The following is a 22,870-nucleotide window of genomic DNA, read 5'->3' as shown; positions in this document are numbered from 1 at the left end:
CCTCCTCCTAGACCAGGGTTCCCCAAACTTGGGTCTCCAGCTGTTTTTGGACTACAGTTCCCATCATCCCTAACTACTGGCCCTGCTAGCTAGGGATGGTGGGAGTTGTAGTCCAAAAACAGCTGGAGACCCAGGTTTGGGAAACCCTGCTCTAGACTATGCAGGGTTTTCCAAACTATGTTTCCTTCACTTGCCCATGGACAAGAGGAGCTTCTGTCTGGCAAGATATTTTGTGTGTCTCGCTTACATAGTAAGAGTGCTCCACATGTTTAATCTTACTTTAGGAAGACTCCCAGTGAAAGAGGTTTAGAGCACCTTTTCCTGTTGACAAACATGCAGTGCTTTTAATAGAAAAATAAGCTGGTTTCTACAGGGCACAGACCATCTGAACTTCTAGTGTGACTATCTACTGAGCCTACATGTTAGCTTAATATCAGCAACTTCAAAGTCTATTTCTTTTCATCCTCTGAAGGACTTCATTTTTAGAAAATGGCCCATCAGTCAGTGACTGAACTTGGATTTCAAACAGTGTCTCCATATTCCTCCTAATTTGGAAAAAGCTGTTCATCTTTCCAACTCCTTGGCCATGCAAAATTGGTAGATAAAACTAGTTCACAAATGTTTTGTGACCATGACTGTTCCTGTGTCCTGGTATAGTTTTCTGTTTTCCAAAAGTTTGATTGTACTTTCTCATAGGATACTAAAACCTGATAGTATCCAGTTTATCATACATAAAGTATTAAATTGTCTTGTTGTGTTGTTGACACAATAACTTACGGATGTCACTACAGCTACTAGCAATGTTTGTTGGCGCTGTTGAGCAATTTGCAGAAAAACTCATGGAAAACAGCTGATATTCCTAGATTGGTTAAGATATTTGTGTGCAACATGTGTGTGCAACATGGGCTCAAAACTGCTCAACCACAGGCAATAAAAGACACGGTACTATGCCCAGAAAATTTGGACATGGTCACTATTGATTAGAGCATTGGGCTAGAGCATGGGTAGGCAGCCTAAGGCCCGGGGGCAGGATCCGGCCCAGTCATCTTCTAAATCTGGCCCGCAGATGGTCCGGGAATCAGCGTGTTTTTACACGAGTAGAATGTGTCCTTTTATTTAAAATGCATCTCTGGGTTATTTGTGGGGCACAGGATTTCGTTCATTTTTCCCCCTTCAAAATATAGTCCGCCCCCCCACAAGGTCTGAGGGACAGAGGACCGGCCCCCAGCTGAAACAGTTTGCTGACTCCTGAGCTAGAGTCAGGCTAATAACTTGTGAGTTCTCTAGAGCAGGCATAGGCAACCTCAGCCTTCCAGATGTTTTGGGACTACAATTCCCATCATCCCTGACCACTGGTCCTGTTAGCTAGGGATCATGGGAGTTGTAGTCCCAAAACATCTGGAGGACCGAGGTTGCCTATGCCTGCTCTAGAATCTTTCATGTCCACTGAGGTGTATTAGATTACAAAGCAAGAGTGCCTGCTAAGGATTTCTCCATTAGTTGAGACCAGTGCTTTTTTTTGCGGGATGCAGGGGGACGCATACCCCTAAACATTTTGTGAATCTTCGTACTTTTATCCATTTACTGTATTTATTTTTCCTGATTTGAACTATAAAACGGTGATTTTCTTGAGTCAAAATGAGAGTACTCCTAAACATTTTTTAAAAAGAAAAAAAGCACTGGTTGAGACCTTAACTAACCTGTTAGCCCAGTCTTTACTTGTGTGTAGATGTGCTTAGGATTCAAGCCTTTGTGCTCTTGTATTATAGGTCTACCTAAGGGTTAGATCCTAGTCTAATATTGTTTACTGAAATCCCAGCAGGATCTTGGCTGGTCTACTGAGGGCTGCAGACTGCCTTCTGTCCACCCCAGTGGAAAAAAATTGATACTACTAATTTCCTTTTGGCTGCCTGGAAAGAAATTGTGGCTAGGCAGACAATAACTTGAAGGAACAAAAATAAACATTTTGAAGCAGAAAATGTATTGGCTGCCAAATGATTTTTTTATTATTATAAAGAAGTGAAAACTGGAGGAAATCTTTTTTTTTAAAAATGAAAAAGGCCACAAATAACTTTTTAAAAAGCAGAATTGTACTCTTAAAGCTTGATGCACTGGTGGGGTGTCATATTTTAAAGTAAGCAGGTTAAAAGTATTGATAATGTGCTGTTTTATCAGCAATGAAATAAACGCTTTGTGTAAAATAACAGTTAGAAACTACTAATGTTGTATAGAATTATATAGCCTTGTATACACTGCATTGATAAATTCCTAGAGGCAACTTGCAAGCCTTTCGATCTTAGTTGCTGCCTATCCCATTCATATACTTTAAGCTAGTTTTTGTGGTACTGCAGGAAGCCTTCAAAGTCAGCTCTGAGCTCCGCGGAGGATGGGTGGGATAAAAATGAAGCAGACACTGTCTTTCTCATTATGTAGTGTGTGTGTGTGTGTGTGTGTGTGTGTGTGTGTCCCTTGGTGTTAGTAGTACAGTACTGGATTTTTTTGAGAACAACTCATCCTGTGACGGGAAGGGACGGCGGGGGAGTTAGTGTGAAAAAGGGTGCCTCTTCCAGTGTCATTTCCAGTGTGTCATGCCAGTTCTAGCGTGCCTCCATTGAAAACAATGGAGGTTCCTTGGCCCGTGGCCCATCAGAAAGGACTGCTGCATTCCTGTTTTATGACTCTGGCGTTGCAGGAAATACTGAATAGCAACAAAGCCTGGGCTAAAGTAGTCTAAGATGTTTTATTTGTCAACGTTAGAAAGGATAGAGCTCTTCTACAAGTGGCATTTTCAAAGTGTTTACATAGGCTAGGATGATAATCAGACACCAAGCTTCTGTAGCCCTGTGTAACCACTGGCTTCCTTCATCCCTGATCCTCTTAATACCTGCAGTTTTAGTATGCTGCTCATTGTAAATGTAAATATTATAAAAAGGTAAACTTGGTTTGTGTGTTTAGTGTGTAAACTGGTGAGGGGTGTGTTATAGAGCGGGTGATGTACAGTATTTCACAAGCTGCCCTAGCTTCCTGTCCTTTTTCAGGCAAGTTTGGAAGTGACTGTGTTTCACCTATAAAATCTGTGATAGCCCAGAGATCTCCCACCCCAAAGAAGAAAAGGCCATTGATAAAATCAGTTGACACCACTTTATTGGCTGCTCTCTGTATTGCTTGTCTGAATAATAAGAGCATGTCGTAGTGGGTAATTGTGGAATTCCCTTTGCATAGAAATCCTGTATCTTCCAGAAGCACCTTAGAGTTGTGGGGGTGTTTAGCTACTGGATAGAGTTAAGTAAAGAGATCTGTGAATCATACGGGTTTAGTTGATCAGTCTGTTAATTTGGCATATGAGTAAAAAAAAAATTCTAAAGCAAGAACTATACTCGCAGGTGTATATAGTAGGTATCACCTTAGAAGAACATTCCCTCCTGTGGGAGAGGATGGAGAATCCCTCTTTAAGATATATATGTTGCCCAATTAATCAGGGGTACCATAAGGGACGTGGGTGGTGCTGTGGGTTAAACCACAGAGCCTAGGACTTGCTGATCAAAAGGTCAGTGGTTCGAATCCCCAAGATGGGGTGAGCTCCAGTTGCTCGGTCCCAGCTCCTGCCAACTTAGCAGTTCAAAAGCACATCAAAATAGATACCGCTCCGGTGGGGAAGGTAAACGGCGTTTCCGTGCGCTGCTCTGGTTTGCCAGAAGCGGCTTTGTCATGCTGTCCGCTGTCAAGCTGTATGCTGGCTCCCTTGGCCAATAAAGCGAGATGAGCACTTGAACCCCAGAGTCAATCACGACTGGACCTAATGGTCAGGGGTCCCTTTACCTTTACCATCAGACTGAGTTGCTTTAAATAGTTCTTTTTCTTAAAAAAGAAAAGTGAACTAACATTGCAGTGTTACTGAGAACAGTCACAGTGGGTTTGTTACAATATTTTATACCATTCAATTCCAGGTATGATTTTCTTTCTGAATGGCCTCCCCATGCTTGATAACCTCTGGGTAGCATGTTGCACTTTCCAGGGTTCCACTTTTTGCAGGAGGTGAAATATTGTGTGGTGCAGAGTGAGATTTTTCCAGAGGAAGCTGTTCTACCAAGAGGCCCACTTACAAATTATCTCTGAGTGTGGATAACTGTTTTGCACGTTTTGCAGGCCATCAGTATTCTCTACACCAACATTCATTCCCCAGCCTGGTGCTCTCTAGAGGTTTTGGGCAGCCACTGCCATGAATCCTAACCATTGACTAGGCAAGTGTGATGGCCCGGGATTTGGACTCAGAGGCTGAACCTGAGGAATTCCAGCCTGCACAGGAGTCCCCACCTCCAGAACCAGCTGAGCCGGGGCTGGGGCTTGAGCCTGAAGGGTTCTCATCTGTGCTGGATCCTCAGGTGCAGGCATCACCTGAGTCTGCTCTGGCTCCTGAGGTGATGGAGGACCCATTGCCTGCAGGTGCTCCTCTCCCAGCCTGTCAGGGGAAGCTGAGGCTGCCTCTGGGTCCGGTAACCCTCGAGCCTCTCCTGAACTGCAGAGGCTCAGGGCAGAGAGGCGGAGGGAACTAAGTTCCCGCAGGAGGAGTGCTTGCCTCCAGGCCAGGAGAGGCGAGTCACCTGTGGGCCGGGACCACCCTAGGCCTCGGGGCAGATAAAAGCCAGCCAACCCCCCTCCCAGGTTGCAGGAGCAACATTGTTGGTAGCCTGTTCCTGCCTGCACTCTGTCCTGCTCTCCTGCCAGAGTTCCTGACTTCACGCGACTCCCTGCCTTGGACCCTGCTTCAGCTTTGACGGACAGCCTCCATACTGCACCCTCAACCTCGGTCTGGACTCGGATCCCACTGCGCGGTTAACCCTCGGGACCAGCACAGCAAGCTAGGGCAGGTTGGAGTTGCTGTCCAAAACACCTGGACAACACCAGGTTGTTGTTGTTTTTTTATTTTTTTTAAATATTTTTATTACATTTTCAAATACAAAGTCAGAAATATGAGAGCCATAGACAAGAAATAAAAGAAACAAAGAAAGAAAAAAGAAAAAAATCCAACCTTCAAAAACATTTTTACATAGCCAACTGGACTTCCTCACGTCTCCCCCACCATGCGTTCTTTACAATAAAAGTATCAGCAAATTCTTACCTTGTTTCATATCTTATTTTGTACCTTTCAGATATTATATTTTTAAATTTAAAATACCTTTTTATCAACTTATACCTTGAGTCAAACATAATATTACTTTAAATTTCAATCTTTTCTTGCTTATAACTTAGTTTCCTGTTTTGCCAAGTCTAATTGCTGAAGCTAAAATTTCCAAATCGTGCAATTTTTTAACATTCAAACAACTTATAATATTTTTGTAAATAGTCCTTAATTTTTTTCCAGTCCTCTTCCATTGTTTCTTCTCCCAAATCTCGGATTCTGCCAGTCATTTCAGCCAGTTCCATATAGTCCATCAATTGCGTCTGCCACTCTTCCAGTGTGGGTAGATCTTGTGTCTTCCAATATTTTGCGATGAGGATTCTTGCTGCTGTAGTTGCATACATAAAAAAAGTTCTATCCTTCTTTGACACCTTCTGGCCGACAATGCCCAGGAGGAAGGCCTCTGGTTTCTTGGGAAAGGTGTACCTAAACACCTTTTTTAACTCATTATAGATCATTTCCCAGAAGGCCTTCACTTTTGGACAGGTCCACCAGAGGTGAAAGAATGTCCCTTCAGCCTCCTTACATTTCCAACATTTATTATCAGACAGGTGATATATCTTAGCAAGCTTGACTGGGGTCATGTACCACCTATATATCATTTTCATAATATTTTCCTTCAAGGCATTACATGCCGTGAATTTCATTCCGGTGGTCCATAACCTTTCCCAGTCCTCAAACATAATGTTATACCCGATATCCTGGGCCCATTTTATCATGGCTGATTTGACTGTCTCATCTTGAGTGTTCCATTTAAGCAGCAAGTTATACATTCTCGAAAGTACCTTAGTCTTTGGTTCAAGCAATTCTGTCTCTAGTTTCGATTTTTCCACCTGGAACCCGACAACACCAGGTTGTTGATTGTTGTAGAGTATAGACTAACAGCAAGAGACTTTCCCAGCCCTATCTGGAGATGCCAGGGATTGAACTTGGAACCTTCTCCATGGAAATGCTGTGTGCTACCTCTGAGCAATGGGCCCCTTTTCTCTATCGTTCCACACCAAGTTATAAAACTTCAGTACTGCTGAGCTTTCAATTTTTAGCTATGCTTGCTTTTGGTCTTTTTTTTAAAAGCCTTTTTATGTTATACAGCTTGAACTTTGGTAAAAAAAACAACTTCCGCAATGCAATCCAATAAATGTATAATTGGAAGTAAGTCCCATTGAGCTCAATGTGTTTTTCTCCCAAGTAAGTTGGTTTAGAAATGGCAACTTTAGCTACTTCCTGGTATTGAATACATTTCCATTGCTACTTTTTAATGCTCCAAGGCCTTTTGTTTTATTTTAAATCTGTTTTATGTTTCATTTTCATTTGAAGTGCCTGGGTAGAAAAAACACTGCAGACATTTTAAAAATGAAATAAAAACTGTAGAACAGAGCTTTCAAAACTTTTCATATTGGTGACACACTTTTTAGACATGCATCATTTCACAGTAATTCAGTTTTACTAACTCCTTTCCAGCCCCGGGAGGAGAGCAGGGATTGTTCTTGTGACACACCTGCACACTGCAGCCGACACACTAACATGTCGCGACACACAGTTTGGAAAGCTCTGCTGTAGAAGCTCTCCTGACAATGCAATGTGCAGTATAGATGTAGAATAAACAAACCTCCCTACAGTTCTCTTCTCTTGTAATTTCTAATTGCTCGAAATACTACTATAAATAGGACAGAATAATAAAGAATGAGGCAGGCATTCAACTAATCAGAGATGCAGTTCATAACTGACTTTAAAAGTATTAGACTAATTAGAGGGGTGCTCTTTTAAAGGCATTCTTGGAAACCTTAATTAATGAATGGCCACCTGTGTCCAAAATCTTAATTTTCTTAACTTCGGAGTACCTTTCTGAAAACTTTTTACTGTGCCCTATATATAGTAAATAACAAAGTGAAAGTTTCTAAAATGTGTGTTACAAAGTCAGTATATCCAGTCTAACCCGGAATTAACAAAACTGACAACAAAGCCTGTGGTTCAGTTCGTCAATTAGAATTATTCCAAAACAATACAAAAGGATGACTAAAATGGAAAATGAGTATGCCTGCCTTCTCAGACATTAAAACTTGTTAGGTGGATAACTTCCACCACTTTAAAAATGACTCAGAGTCCTAATACTAATTCTTCTTTGATACGTTACTTGAACATAAATGCTAATATCAAGCTTTGTACTTGAAAGTGTATATATTGAACAGCTGAAGTCCCATTATCCCTTTTAAGACCCACATTTAATGACAACATATCGCAGAGATGGAGAACTTAATAACCTTCCAGATGTTGCTAGACTACAGCAGTCAGTCAGTTTGGGCCGCTGGTTATCTGGCTAGGGATGAAGAGAGTTGGGATGCAGCACATCTGGAGGACCAGAGGTTGCCTCTCCCTTCTTGAATTGTCATTAATCCCATATCTTCCAAGGTGATTTCCTACCTTCCTCATTGCTGCATTAGCAATAGCAGAACCTTCTCTGCAGCAATCTGTAGTAGTTTGCTGCAGCTGTAGGCCATATCTTTTTTCATATATTTCTTTTCTGTTTTTGGAGCAACATTTGTTCATTTCATTTCTTCGGTGTGTCTTTCTTCCCAACTGCCTACACGCCCTTGGCGCAGGAGCCTGACATGAGAAAGTGCTGGTTTTGGGATGGGAAGGCAACATTACACCCACAGAGAGCTATGACAGCTGCCACCTCCGTCTATATGAGGAACACAATACTCTTGCCCTCTTTGCTTGTGGTTCACCAAGCAGGAGAAGTGCGACAGATACGTCACTTCATCTGTCTGCTTTTACCAAACATTACCAGGAGACATGAAGTGGTGGCAGCCAGGTTTTTTTTACGTAATGTGTAGTTTGGCCAAAAGTGATTTATGGTACGGTAAGCCTGAGTTTTCTCTCCCCTGGTTGTGTAGTTGCCCGCTGAGCCACATTGAGGCCAAAGTAAATGCACTTAACTCCCATCCAAAGGCATTGCACTGCTTAGGTTAAGCCGAATGCCCTCTTCTCTACTTGAAATGACATATTGGAGTATTCCTTATAATGTTTGACTTTGTGTCTGAGGTAATGGAAAGGTTGAGGACACTGTGCCTTATTGATTTATCTGTCCTATAACTGTGTCTGGGGAATAAGCTTCTTCTTGGCTGTTGGAATATTTTGATAACTGGTGATCCTATTTTTAAAAAAAACCACTAGTCCATGAAATAAGTAGATTAGCTACTGGTTTCCTTAAGACTTGAAAGTAAAGTAAAATTACAGTAAAAATAAACCCATTGTTCATAGTATAAGTGCATTCTACACACAAAATTAATTATACAATTAAAATTCAACTAACTTTTACTCAGAGTAGACCCCTTGAAATTAATGAACTTGATGAGGCGTTTGTCCACATGTTGTCTTGTCCCACTCTTTTCCCCGGATTGCCCCTTGTTCCGATCTAAAAAGCAGATTTTCCCTTGGAAAGGAATAGGGCAAGGGGAAAACCACTGGGATCCATGCTTTCTAGGTATGGCACAAGTGGAATTATGGATGAGCCCATATTCATTGATTTCAGTAGGTCTACTCTTGAGCAGAACTTACTCAAATACCACCCCAAGTTCTCTGTCTAATACACAGTTGCCTGCTTACATGTTTTGGGGTAGCAGGGAAATTCTTTTGGTGGACAGATAAGTCTGGAGAGAATAGGATGCCTGGGGCAGCGGATAATAGCATTTGGATCCTGGAGCCACATGGAACCAATGTGTGCACCTGCCACAGCGTTTCCAGCTGAAGTTCGCAAAATCTGGAGCCCAAATTACTAACCACTGCAAAGCTTTTTTTAAAATGGATGAAGTTGTTATACACACAGGAAAGAAACCGGCCAATGGAATTAGTCATGAGATTCACATGTAAATTCAAACTATGGTTTGGCATTGCAAGGATGAGCCTAGGACATTGCTAGGTACTTAAAGGACTCTGGGCACAGGGCCAGGACACATCTGCTAATGTATATGCACAGATGTCTTTGGGTAGACATCTAAGATGGTGGGTGGCAGGAGATCTGGGCTCCAGTGCAAAACACTCACGGCTTGGCCATGCCTTAGCAACTCCCCTGAATGAGGGGCAGAGACAGGAAACTCTGGCTTCCATTTTAGATTAGCTGCAGTTTGGGGTTGTGTCTGAATCCCAAACTGTAGTTCATCTTAGTTGCAGTTTGAAACAAGTCAGCTTCATGAGCAACAGCTGAGGTATGCTTTCAGCCCCTTCCATACTGGGGAGTGGAAGGTGAGCCTGAAACTTGCCTAGGTTCATTCTTGTAATGCTAAAGCGAAGTGGTCTCCTAGGTGGTGTTGGCGCCAGCCAGAATGGCCAGGGGACCAAGGATGGTGGAAGCTGCAGGTCAACAAAATCTGGAGGGTTGCAGATTAGCCATTCCTGTGCTAAACAGTGGCTTAGTGTTGCATCCGAAACAGCTCTTTGAGTCTCCCCCCCCCTCCTTGAAGTAAAACTTGAACTTATTTTCAGAATAAGCAGTTAAATGTTTAAAATCCAGCACTTTTCACTACAAGCAGAATCTTTCTAGACACAAAGCAGCTGACAAATGCCGGCCTCTAAATCCTGTGACTGTACTCACTCATCCAGCTGTTGAGTTTCAATGTTTTACAGTGTAGTGTTGTCATGTCGGCTGCTTTTGGCAAAGCTTAATAGACATAACATGTTTGACTAGGCTACAATTTTTTTCAATATTTACCCCTTTCACACTCCCCCCCCCCCCGCAAAGTAGTAAATTATCCTTACTTTAATCTCTCCTGGCTGCGTGAAAAACAGGAATTTATGTAACAGGCACTCTGCTACAAACCTTTTCCTGTTTGGAACTTTGTTGTTGTCGTTGGCAGAATTTGGAGATGGCTTTGCTACTCCATGAGTGACCTTGAATGTCCTCGGTATAAGAATACTAGATTGTAACTTTTCTGATGACTAAGGAAGTCTGAAGCTTCTTTCTGCAAAGTCCTAAACGCTTCCATGAACAGATAGGTTTGAAGTTCTGTGTAGACATGTATGCGCACGAGAACTCTTGTTTTCATCATAAACACTTAACGCTCTGGAGTAAGTATGCAAAATTTTAAAACAGCACTCTTATTTATTTTTAATCAGTGGGTTTTACTGCTTTCTTGTGAATTCTTTTCGGGTAGAATAGCGGTAGCCTTAATTCTGAGCAAGCAGCCAAGATAAAACGTTAAACTCCAAAGAGTTTTCCAGGCCTCATGGTATAGGCATCCTGGATATTCTACAGCAGTTACCTAATCCGTGGCTCCTTCAGGTGTTTTAGACTACAGTTCCCATCATTCCTGCCTGTTGGCCATGCTGCCTAGAGCTGATGGGAGTTCAACAGCATCTGGACTCCAAGTCAGCTGCTCCTTTTCTGAGGGACAAACTAAACATGCTGAGCAATCTATACATCTTAAGAACATGTTTGCACCTTTGCATATAAAGCAATAATGGGGGGAGGGTATTTCTCACACATGAAGGAGCATGTTGGCATGTGAACTGAAACCTGATCCCTCCCTCTTTCTTAACTAGCGGTGCTCTGTTGCTTTTACAGTGGTACCTCGGGTTAAGTACTTAATTCATTCCAGAGGTCCGTTCTTAACCTGAAACTGTTCTTAACCTGAAGCACCACTTTAGCTAATGGGGCCTCCTGCTGCCGCCACACCGCCGGAGCCTGATTTCTGTTCTTATCCTGAAGCAAAGTTCTTAACCTGAAGCACTATTTCTGGGTTAGCGGCGTGTGTAACCTGAAGCGTCTGTAACCCGAGGTACCACTGTAATCAGATTTCCCCCAATTGAGCTCCAATGACAGCAATAATAAAACTGCTTAAACCAAGTAACTGTACTTGGAGGAAGGTAGGAAAGGGGACTCCTTTTTCTGGGCAAAGCATGCGCCTCCACACACATACCTGCTTCATATATGCAAACACGCTTAAGATACCCATCTATTTTGATCCTTAACCTATGTGTTTTGCAGTTTGCACTTTAGTAAAAACAAAGGTACTGTTTGTTTGTTTGTTTGTTTGTTTGTTTGTTTGTTTTTGTTATCAGACAGGATATACATTTTATAAACAAAGTTTTCTCTAGCTGCTTACAGGCAGAGAAACACAATTATAGAAAAAAAACATGCATAACCGTAACATTTTAAATGCAGAATAAAAAGCACCAAAAATAAAACATAGCAGCATCAAAACTTTCCAATCTTGGATACTAAAAACATAATTATCCTTAATATCTGTTAAAGTTTATAAGCTTCAAAAATAAAAATGTTTTCACCTGGCTCTATAAACACAAAAGTGTCAGGTAAGCCTCTCTAGGAAGAGCAGTCCATAACTGGAGCGCCACTACTGAAAAGGCTCACTTCTTTGTAGCCATCTGCCATCTGCTCATTAGGTGAGGAAACCTGAAGAATGGCTTTCAATGTAGATGTCAAATCTGGGTTGGTAGGTCCAGGAGGAGGTGATCCTTTAGGTAACCTGATCCTATGCTGTCAGTTGCTTCTAGAGGTTGGGCCCGGCACTTTTTGGGGCCAAAAAAGTGTCATTGAATCAGAGCAGATGTGGCTTAAGATGAGAACACTGGATGCTTGCTTCACTGCTTTTGCTTGGGAGCGAACACCTCCGACTCAATATCCTTCCCTACCTCTTAAGGTCGCATGTGCCTAGTCTTCTTCCTGGATGGGTTGACTTCCAGCAGGTGGATTATTCAGGGGAGCACCTGCTGGATGTGATCATCATGATCCTGTAAAAGCATATATAGTCCTCCACTAGTGGTTTTTGCCACTAGTACTTTCTGAAGCAGACAGAGCTTGTTCTCCAACTATGCTCATGCAAGAAGAGTGTTTGGCCAGCAGTGTCTATTGATGAAGAGCTTGATGCCCAGACTCTTGGATACTTGTGCTATTTTTCAGTGGTAGTTAAATATTTGGGATACAGTTGCTGCTTAACGCAGGTGCTTTTTGCTGAGGTATATGCAATCTGTGGTTTTTGCCATCAATGCTCTTGTGTCTTGGACTCCCAGTTTAGAGGCACTGTGAGGTCTTCACCCTGTTTCTCATGGGAATCTGCTTCCATGCTTGTTGTGCAGGATGTGTTGTCCTTGCTGTCCTTGCTTTCATTTCAGCATTTCCATATATTGCAAGGATGTGCCTTTATGTTCTTCCTGTATTACTTCTTCTTTCTCTATTCTTCACTCGGTGGTTTCATGGTACACGCTGCCTTTGAAGAATAAATAACAATAATAGTAAATAAACAAGTAACACAATTTACAATAGGAATAATAGGGTGGGTCCTTAAAAAAGTCTCTGGTGCCAAAGGCCAGGGCAAAGAGGTGTGTCTTCATCATATTACAAAGCTTACACAATGAGATTTGGGGCCGAGGTTGTTTAGGGCTTTAAACACTAATGTGAGTACCTTAAAATGCTACCAGACAGGTGTGAGTTTGGGTCTTCAGGACAGGGCTATAGTTATATGGACTCCTTGCAATATTGTGGGTCTAGTGATTAGTGTTCTTATCCATTTTTTCATGTTGATACTGAGGGTTAAGCACAGCTGTCGTCTTAGTATTTCTCCTCTACACTGCCTACAAAATCACTAATTTGATGGAAATAGGTATACTAAGCAGAGGCTTATCAAACAGGGCAAAGATGGCTGCAATACAATACTCCATTAACACACACCACAGAAGAAGTTCCCAAAACTCTGTTCAGCAGGCCAGGGGACTCTGGAATGCATGCACACCCCACCAAGCTTTTAACAAAATAATAATGAGATTAAGCTTCCTGGCACGCCTACTGCTTGGCTTCACCAAGACCTAAAGAAGGAAAACACCAAATCCACTGGCACCTGCACTCATTAAGGTCAAGAACTTCCTCCCAAAGAGTGTTCACACATCTTTGCACTTGGTTCCCATGGCAGGAATGAGAAAGTCGCCCTAGCACTGTCAATACATTTTCCTTCCTTTGTTTTAGGGGGAAATATCCTCCCACATATTGCCGAGCCTAGAACAGGAATCTCCAGCTAAACTCCCCTCCCCCAGTTTCCCCTCACCTCCTCAATGTGCGTTATTTTTCATTGGTTTTGAAAGGATTCCAAGGGAGTTTGTAGCTTGTCAATGCTTGTGTTCACTGCATTCACCCGGGAATATTTTGCATGATGCGAGGCTCAGGAGGGGACCTTGGTCTTCCCTTCATCCCCCTTCACTGCTTTTTTATGTGTGCTTTTTGACAACAATCTACACCTTGTTATCTAAGAGCCAGGGTGTCTATAAAGAACAATCCAAACGCCTCTGTGGTCCTGGTACAAAGGACAGCAGTTCAGATTCAAATCGGGCCCCTAAGGAAGAGGCGCCATCTGCCCTCTTGGCCGTGGGAGAGGTTGTATTTGTGCTTTGGTTCCTATCTCTAGTTCTGCTTCCTTTCTTGCCTCTCTTAACTTGCCAGGCAAGTTAGCTACACAATTTCAGGCAAAACATCACTTGTATTTGACTCCCTTCTCTAAGCCAGTGTAGCTTTCTGCAAGTCTGTCTGCCATCTATAATTGTCCCATATTCTTATATTTCACTAGCTCCTCTCGTTGATCTCTCACATTTTGCTCTTTCTCTCAGCCATCCTCATCTCCTTCCTGTCCTCTTTATTGACTTGACTGAACAATTGCCAGACAATTCCCAATGATCTGTATATTTTTGGTAATAAACCACAAATTCAGTTTTTCTAAACTCTGTTGTTCCAATGCTAATTTTCTCTCTTGGAAAGCAAAGGTTTGGGGCATGTTTCACTGCTACTCCCAACACTTATTCCTTGGGTAGCAGTATACATGGTAAAACAGTGTGTACTGACTTCGTCCTTGTTTGTTATCTATTTTAATCAACTGAAAATTTACTTTTTTGACATTGTTTGGAACCCCTTTTAATTGGTATGGGGAAACTTGATCAGTGGAGCTGCAAATTAAGGATCCTTTTTAAAGGCCATTTGGTTATCTTTATATAAAATGCATCAAGGTGTTTTTAAAAAAAACTTATGGGGTCCCTTGCAACTCTACAGTTCTATGATTATAATTTGTGTAAAGTTCATTATTCATATAAGGTGTTAGTAAATTCACTCATACTGTGAGCAGTTATTCTGAGGCACTTACTCTGAAATTCATTATTGCTTACTTGTACACTATGACTTTTGAGAATAATGGCTTGGATAAAGGGGTTACTGTTTGTTTGGCCAACATTTAGCACTTTAAGCTCTCTGAACAAAATAATGAAATGGTGTGCATGCTCAGACTTTGGTTTGCTCTGAGAACAGCCCGGGCTGATTGGACAGATATTATTATTGGATTACAGATTTTTCTTGAGGTGGCTTTGAGGTTAGGGTTTTAAAACCTTTAAGAACAATACAGCAGTGGTAAATAGAACACCTTTCCTTGAATTATATTTCAAGGTAAAGAACAGGTAACTTTCTTTAAAAGTCCATTTTGGGAATGGTAGACACACATTTCCACAATACTGGATCCTGGCACAAATAAAGTAAAATAAGTTGTTAGTCATTCAGATTCCAAGGATAGATAGAAACAGTTAATGAGGTTGAAAAACAGAAGACCCTGGGGGTCCCTTCCAACTCTACAATCCTGTGAAAACATTTCTATGCGTACAAACCTTCCTTAAACAGGTTCACAGCAGAGATGTTGAAGTCTTTCCCCCATTTTACTTAAAAACAATGGGTATTAATTAGGAAGATTAAGTGTTTTTTAATGTACGTAAATTTGCTTTTTCTTCTTTTTTTGTATTTTCTTTTTCCCCCTTAATTGTTTTTTCTTTAATTTTCTTTTTGTAGTATGAGATTGTAAATTCTTTGTATAAGTGTGTAATTTAAATTCAATAAAGATTTTTTTAAAAAAATAAATGGGTGGAATCCAATGTACTGCTAAAGGCAATCATTCCGGCAGTGCAAAGATGTTTCCTTGTACAGTGGAACACTCTCCTCCCCCTGATGCCTCCAACCTATTCTACTTTAGATTTGGAGAGCACAATCGGGGAAGAAGGGTGGAAACCCATTGTACAAGCAGAAATTCTTGCATTGACTGGACTTATTAGTAGAATACCACCCCAAAGGAACAATTCTGTCTACTACGTGGCAATAAGTGAACTGGGAAATGGGATTTCAATAGTTTTCATGCATTTGATGAAATGGCTTTCTAATTGAAGAAAAATACCGGAGTTAAGTATGACTCACCTTTTTCCTTGCAACTTTTTTCTCCTTCCCAGAATTCAATTCGTCACAACCTCTCACTGCACAGCAAGTTTATCAGAGTACAGAACGAAGGAACAGGAAAAAGCTCTTGGTGGATGCTCAATCCAGAAGGAGGCAAAAGTGGCAAGTCGCCCAGGAGAAGGGCTGCATCCATGGACAACAGCAGCAAGTTTGCCAAAAGCAGAGGTAGAGCTGCAAAGAAAAAAGCAGCTCTTCAGGCAGGTCAAGAGGGAAATTGTGACAGTCCAGGCACACAGTTCTCAAAATGGCCTGCAAGCCCCAGCTCTCACAGCAATGATGACTTTGATAATAACTGGAGCACTTTTAGACCTAGAACCAGCTCTAATGCTAGTACAATCAGTGGGAGGCTTTCTCCAATTGTTCCAGAACAAGATGACCTTGGAGAAGGAGATGTACACGCCATGGTCTACCCTCCATCCACAACCAAAATGGCTTCCACTCTCCCAAGCCTTTCTGAGATGAGTAGTTCAGAAAACATGGAGAACCTCCTGGATAACCTCAATCTTTTGTCTCCTAACACATCCCTGACCGGATCAACCCAGTCCCCACCCACTAGCATTATGCAGCAGTCTCCCGGTTATTCATATACTTCATCCAACACAAGTATAGGTTCGCCCAGTGCCGACTACAGGAAATACAGTTATGCTCAGCCCAGCATGAACTCCTTGTCCCAGATACCTATGCAAGCTCTTCAAGATAGTAAACCAAGCTATGGAAACCTCAGCCAATACAACTGCCCTGTGGGACTTCTGAAGGAGTTGCTTACTTCTGACTCACCTCCACACAATGAGATCTTGGCATCTGTAGATACTCATGTTTCCCAGCCTAGTGGCCGAGTGCTGGGACAGAATGTACTGATGGCCACTAACTCGGCAATATCACCCTATGGCAGCCAACAGGCCCATAACAAACTAATTTCCCCCAGTGTCCACCCACACCAGGGACATGTCCAACAAACACCAGCAGTTAACAGCCATACCTTGTCTCTCACACTTAGCACTGTGTCTCACGCATCGAGTTTGAATCGTTCCTCCGCCGCGAAAAACTCAGTACAAGTGCCTATGAGCCACCCTATGCAGATGAACAGCATAAACCCTTATACCACTGTGAACAGCTGCAATGGCTATGGAAGACTGGGAATTGTCTCTTTCCATCAGGAGAAGCTTCCCAGTGACTTAGATGACATGTCGATTGAACGATTGGACTGTGATATGGAGTCAATAATTCGGAATGAGCTCATGGATGGGGAAACATTAGATTTTAACTTTGACAGTGTGTTGCCTAACCAAAGCTTGTCGCATGGCGTAAAGACAACAACACACAGCTGGGTTTCGGGATAAGGTTGGAAGGTTGGTTCTCTTTTATTTATACATAACATGGTTATCAGTTCCTGACTCTAAAAGGATGCTCCTGTACCTTCAGCAGGTGTATGGCAGGACAGAATTTAGGAGGTGTGACTTCTTCCGCTAATGGGAGAAGCTATGCATACTGTACCCTTCTCTGTCATGAAGGTATAGTGAGGTGGGATGGGAAGTTTTCCAGTGCTATTTCTTTCCATGGGAAAAAAAATCCTTTTCATGAGTTCATTAGTACAGTGGTGCCTTGCAAGACGAAATTAATCTGTTCCGCGAGTCTCTTCGTCTAGCGGTTTTTTCGTCTTGCGAAGCAACCCTATTAGCGGATTAGCGGATTAGCGCTATTAGCGGTTTAGCGGCTATTAAAGGCTTAGCAGCTATTAAAGGATTAGCGGATTAGCGGCTAAAAGGCTATTAGCGGCTTAGCGGCTTAGAAAAAGGGGGGTGGAAAAAAAACGGAACACTTGCAAGACGTTTTCGTCTTGCAAAGCAAGCCCATAGGGAAAATCGTCTTGCGAAGCAGCTCAAAAACGGAAAACCCTTTCGTCTAGCGGGTTTTCCGTCTTGCGAGGCATTCGTCTTGCGGGGCACCACTGTAACAGTAAGTGGGTGGCAAGATTGGTAGTGTCAAAACCTTCATTTTCATTTACTAAACATAACCATGCTAAATCTCTAGGGCATCAGAAAAATTCTCTGCAAACTGACAAATTTCCAGTGTGGATTACCCTAACTGCCATAGAAGAAACATTTCCAATTCAAAATTGGAATGAAATGGGAAGATAATATACACCAAAGATAATAAGCAATAATTTGTAGTGTTAGGGATAAGTTCTAGAAGGGAAAGTTTGACACAGTGCTTTACCTTGTTGTTGAACGATGGGGTATGATTTTATAAAACAAAGAATGGTGTTTCTGAAGAGTGAGTAAGAGATGAAATGCTGATTCTTGTGATATGATAGCAGCTTCTGGGGGGGGGGAAGGTTCGGGGAAGTTAATTGAAACTGGAAATCAGAGATAGCCATAGTAGAGTTGTGAAGGCAAAGGTCTTATTTAGATTACAGTGTCTTGCTCTTTATTCTTAACTTTTTAAAAATGAAAAAATGAAATGGGCTGATTTCATGAAATCAGCTTGTGTAGAACAAGCTACCACCTTAGGTGAAACCCCACAGTTTGAAGGTGTCCAAGAGATAAACTACAATTTGTGAGGCTAGTCACTATGTCAAAGGAGGAGGTTTTTCAAAGGGCATCATATAGTTATTGGGTGGCAAATTGTCATGTAACTCAGTTTAAATTTGTGCTCTCTAAAATCTGCTGAGACTATTATGCTAAGAGTGATCTTATACCAGTCACTCTGAGGTATGAATTCCTCAATGTTCTCAATTAAAGTTTGTGACCCCAAAGCGCCTCAGTTTACAATTGAGTCATACATTTACTTTATACCAGTAGAGTATAAAAGAGAAGTATGAAGTGTGGCTTAACAAGGGCGTTGAAATGTAAAGATGCTCAAAGCTAAGACATGCATGGACTATCATATGGGAATTAAAAGCTTGCAAATGTGCCTGCAGGCATGCATTAAGGTATTCACCCAGGAATGGTCCTTTCCAGGAAAGTCCTTTAAAAGACCAACAAATTCTACAACATTTTATTTAACATGGATTTGCCAATATTATACTGAAATTGGCTCACATTTATAAAACACGGATGTGTTCCATAAAGCAGTGGACTCTTTGCTTCTTGGTTCTCTTAGGTATTTGGATACCACTATATTCATTCTTGTCTTGCATGCTGAATGTTTTTCTTTGCTTTCCATCATCGTGTATTTTCTTTCCATTATCCTAGGCTGCAATTTAAAGTACTTCAGACATCTCTGACCGCAGGAAGTGAACAAGGAAGTCCAAAGATGTCCTTCAACCTCTTTGTTTTTTCTTTTTGTATTTTATTTTCTCTTGTCAGACTTGGCAGCAGATACATTTTTCCTGTACAGGATGTTTGCAAGATACTTGCATATTATTTGCTGCTATTGGTAAGAAATGTGCCATTGGAAATGTCTTTATTTGGAAGTGCCAAACTCACTACAGTGTCGTAGGAACGAAGAAAATACTTGTGCATCATGTTTTGCATTGACCCAAGAAAAGGTTAAAGCTTTTAATACTGTGATAGTTTTAAACCTTCATAACTTTCATCCCATATATCTTTTGATCTGACGAACTCAGAGAGAGCTGCAGACAGCCGGATTAACTGCCTTAAGTGTATTAAAATTGCACATTTTGTAGGAGAACACATCGTGGAATATGATCTAACCAAAGTTGTTGGCCATTTGGACTTCCAAATCAGAGAGCAGATTGAAGGCTTTGCTTTGTCGCCTATGTGTTTGATTATGTAGATTTATTGTGGGGCTGACTTCCTGATTGATTTCAATTTTATTGATCAACTTGAATTTTTGTAATAGGCATATAGATATTTTTCTTACATCTCTACTTTGTTATATGAGCTCCTTAAAAACTTGCAGAATCCAAGATGCCTAATAACATTCATAACATTTTGTATACAGTATTTTAACTAGATTGGGGGGGGGGGTTATATTAGCACTGTGTAAGATTTCTAAAGAGAAGACATTTAGGTGTAATTTTTGGTGGGAGGTGGTTTCCTGGCACAAAGGTGATCTCTTGGTCTATAAATACAGAAAACTTCTATTTCTTATAATTAACACTGACTACCCCAAAGTGTTAAGTGTTGTTAAATGGTTTGTATATTCATATACTCATTTTTGTATTTATTTTACTAGAGTTTTATAATGTTTGTAACTCCAGGAGCAAAAACTTCTCAGCTTAACGTCGCTCTAGCAAATCCATTTTTAGTTTCACTTGTTCTTAATTGTAGGGTCTGCCATTTCTTTTTCCATTGCCTCCTCTTCTTATTTATTCAAAGAGCCAGAAGCTGCTTTAGATTACATTATGGTATAAGACCACATCTTGCAGGAAAGAACCTCAGCGACTAACTTTGCAGTCTCAAATCATAGAAATAACAATAGCTTTAGGTGGTGTTTCCTCAAAGCCCTCACAGTTTACTCTCTTTGAAGGGGGTTTAGGAGAGCAAGTTTACAACATAGAGGCAAGTAATTATATAGAATATACAAAATTGTGAGCTATCGCTTTGGTGGCTCCTTGGCATACCAACGTCATTGGGTTTATCAACCACCTTTCGTTGGTCAGAGAAGATGGGAGCTGGAACTCTGTAACACCTAGCCAGACACTGTGTTCCTGTTTCAGAATTAGATAAGTTTTGTGGAATACTTTGATGTTTTTTAAGAGAGTGAGGGGTGATGAGCATGTGCCATAAACCATCCATGTCCCCAAGGTGCCTTTCAACATGTTTACTGGGTGGCACTGTGGGTTTAAACCACAGAGCCTAGACTTGCTGATCAGAAGGTCGGCGGTTCGAATCCCCGCGACGGGGTGAGCTCCCGTTGCTCGGGTCCTTGCTCCTGCCAACCTAGCAGTTCAAAAGCACGTCAAAGTGCAAGTAGATAAATAGGTACCGCTCCGGCGGGAAGGTAAACGGCGTTTCCGTGCGCTGCTCTGGTTCGCCAGAAGCGGCTTAGTCATGCTGGCCACATGACCCGGAAGCTGTACGCCGGCTCCCTCGGCCAATAAAGCGAGATGAGCGCTGCAGCCCCAGAGTCAGCCACGACTGGACCTAATGGCCAGGGGTCCCTTCGGTGGTCAAAACCTGCTTTTGGCCAGGAAGCATGCATTTCCTTGCCCTTAGCCCCTCTCAGCTTCTTTCCCCCAAGGAATTCCAGTGAGACTTAGTGTCCCATCAAAACATTTAATATATAATATATACCTGGGAGGGGAGTGGGGAGGTCAAAGAAAAGACATTCCTGAGCTTAGTTAAACATTCATCCGTCTCATCCAGTCTTCAGCTCAGTTTTAACTACACAAAGTTTAGCATATCCCTGAAAGCAGAAAGGTCATACTTAGCACATTGGACACCCAAAATGTTGAGAGCCTGCTGAATCAGTCCAGTGGCCCGTCTAGCTCAACATCCTGTTCTCTCAAGTGGCCAACCAGTTGTTTATGAGAAGCCTGAAGATGGGACCTGGTACAACAGGGCTCTCCCCACACTTGCGATTCCCAATTACGTAGCCTAGTAAATCCTGCTAAGTAGTTTCTAGGGAATCAAAACATTAACGAAGGGGTGGTATAATGCAACAGATCATGTAACTGCGGATTGAATATGCTTCTCGATAGATCTTAATTTCTATAGTACTTTAGATTAAAAAATGTAAATGATGGCTTTGTGGACTGTGTGGATCTTTAATATATACCAAGCAGCCTTGTTTGGGGCTTTTCAAACCTCTGTTAGTCTGTGAGAAATGTATTCTGCAACAGAACTGCTTTAATTCTGTAATATATTGTTTGTGTGTTATATTAATTACCTGCATTACTGAGACCTCGGCTTAGATAAACTGACAAAGTTGACTAAAATGGTAATCAGATGTATTCTTGAATGCTGACAGTTCAACAGAGCATCCCCAAGGAAAAGGAAAAAAGATGATTAAAGTGGACCAGTTCTTTTACAGTCTTACAGCACAGTTCTGCACAAATCTGCTTGGAGGTACTTCTTTGGGACTTACTTCCATGGCGGTGTGTGCGAGGATTGCAGCCTTAAGTTTGCACTTGATCAATAACTGGATTGGTGTTATTTTGTTAAAATATTTTCAGTTCGCATTATGAAATGTTCAGGCTTGTTAATTTAAAATTAATTTTTAAGTAAGGTAATTTTTCTTTTGTATTTTATAATTACTAAAAGTAATACTGTGGTTCATGCAAGCAAAAAATAAATAAATATGTAACTCTGCATTAAAACGGGACTTTTGTTATAGAGGGGCATCTCCCTTGTTCTGCTCTCCCCCACTTTCTACATAAGCAGCACTGCTGACATGAAAATACTCTGCATGCTGTTTGTGTGAATTGTAAGAACATTGAGGATTCTCACTGCTATATGCTGCAGAATTTCGTTTGGGTATTTGTAGGGGGGGGAGTGCCTGATGTTTGGAAAAACATAAAATAATCCTTTGTACAAAGCCATAAATGTGTATATATATTGCTTTAATTGTGTTGTCTTTCATATGAAGACTTGTATGCTGATAAAGGATTCTGCTTCTTTGATACTTGTGCAAACCCTTCTATTTTATCTCTACTGCAATCCTGTGAGGTGGCTTATTTTTTGATGGTGTCTTGGGCATCTTTCATTAGCAAAGTGACCTAATTTATTTTATAAAGATATAGGTAATTCATATTTTTGTTTGTATATGTGTAGCTGAAGTTAAGGGGCGAGGGACTTGCCAAAGGCTATGCAGTAAGTCAATAGCTACTTTATTTTTCAGCCCAGATCTCCCACATTTCAATCCAACACTGCATTCACTGAACCAAACTTAAGATCGTGTTCCTCTTTCTCTCACGATCCTCCACACTTCTTTCCTTTTTCTCCATATGAGACATTTAGTACCCCAAAGCAAATGTATGGAAATCTGTAGAAATCTAGATTGTAAACAGTACATCTGTGCCACTGTGAGTTAGCTCAGCTGGCATGATGTATTCCAAATGTGGAATCTAGATATACATTGTTTTTGGATGCCTTTATTTCAGAAAGCTCCACCACTCAAGCCAGCAGGAACTATTATTGGACTTAGAAAAATGAAATCACTGAAGAGAAACAAGCCACGCAATTCAGATGCGACAGGCCACTCCAACATACCACAGTTTGCATATGAACATGCCACAAGCTATAGCTCCTTCCCTGCTCCTTTTGTGTGTTTGGCTGCAGAGACTACCTCACTTCTTAAACCAGTTTCCTATGACATCCACTATTAAAAATCTGCTTAAATTATAGCAGGCATAGGCAAACTCGGCCCTCCAGATGTTTTGGGACTACAACTCCCATCATCCCTAGCTAACAGGACCCAGTGGTCAGGGATAATGGGAGCTGTAGTCCCAAAACATCTGGAGGGCCGAGTTTGCCTATGCCTGCATTAGAGTTTAAGAAACTAGGAAGTCTCTGTAT

At 41.5% G+C, this 22,870-nt stretch overlaps 1 protein-coding gene and 1 long non-coding RNA gene across 3 annotated transcripts in view; one reads left to right on the top strand and one right to left on the bottom strand.

Moving 5' to 3' along the window:
- The window catches only part of FOXO1 (forkhead box O1), a 49,977-nt gene extending 28,000 nt beyond the window's left edge, over positions 1-21,977 (top strand). Inside the window, exons 2-3 of one of the 2 annotated variants that reach the window (XR_014523942.1) lie at positions 15,440-17,043; positions 17,404-21,977. Coding sequence is in view for 1 of the 2 variants with exons in the window: in XM_083495171.1 (XP_083351297.1) it covers positions 15,440-16,786 (1,347 nt within the window). In the remaining variant the exon portion in view is untranslated. The remainder of the gene's footprint in view (positions 1-15,439; positions 17,044-17,403) is intronic. The other variant, XM_083495171.1, reaches the window with a different exon arrangement.
- Positions 11,321-15,541, bottom strand: LOC310703223. Its single transcript, XR_014524009.1, has 2 exons — positions 15,408-15,541; positions 11,321-12,405 (listed from the first exon to the last, which is right to left on the bottom strand). It is a non-coding gene; the product is annotated as an uncharacterized lncRNA (long non-coding RNA).
- Positions 21,978-22,870: the final 893 nt, after the last annotated feature.

This window comes from Podarcis liolepis, assembly GCF_965112155.1.
Source record: "Podarcis liolepis genome assembly, chromosome: 3".
NCBI lineage: Eukaryota > Metazoa > Chordata > Lepidosauria > Squamata > Lacertidae > Podarcis > Podarcis liolepis.
This window is presented reverse-complemented; position numbering and strand designations above follow the sequence as displayed.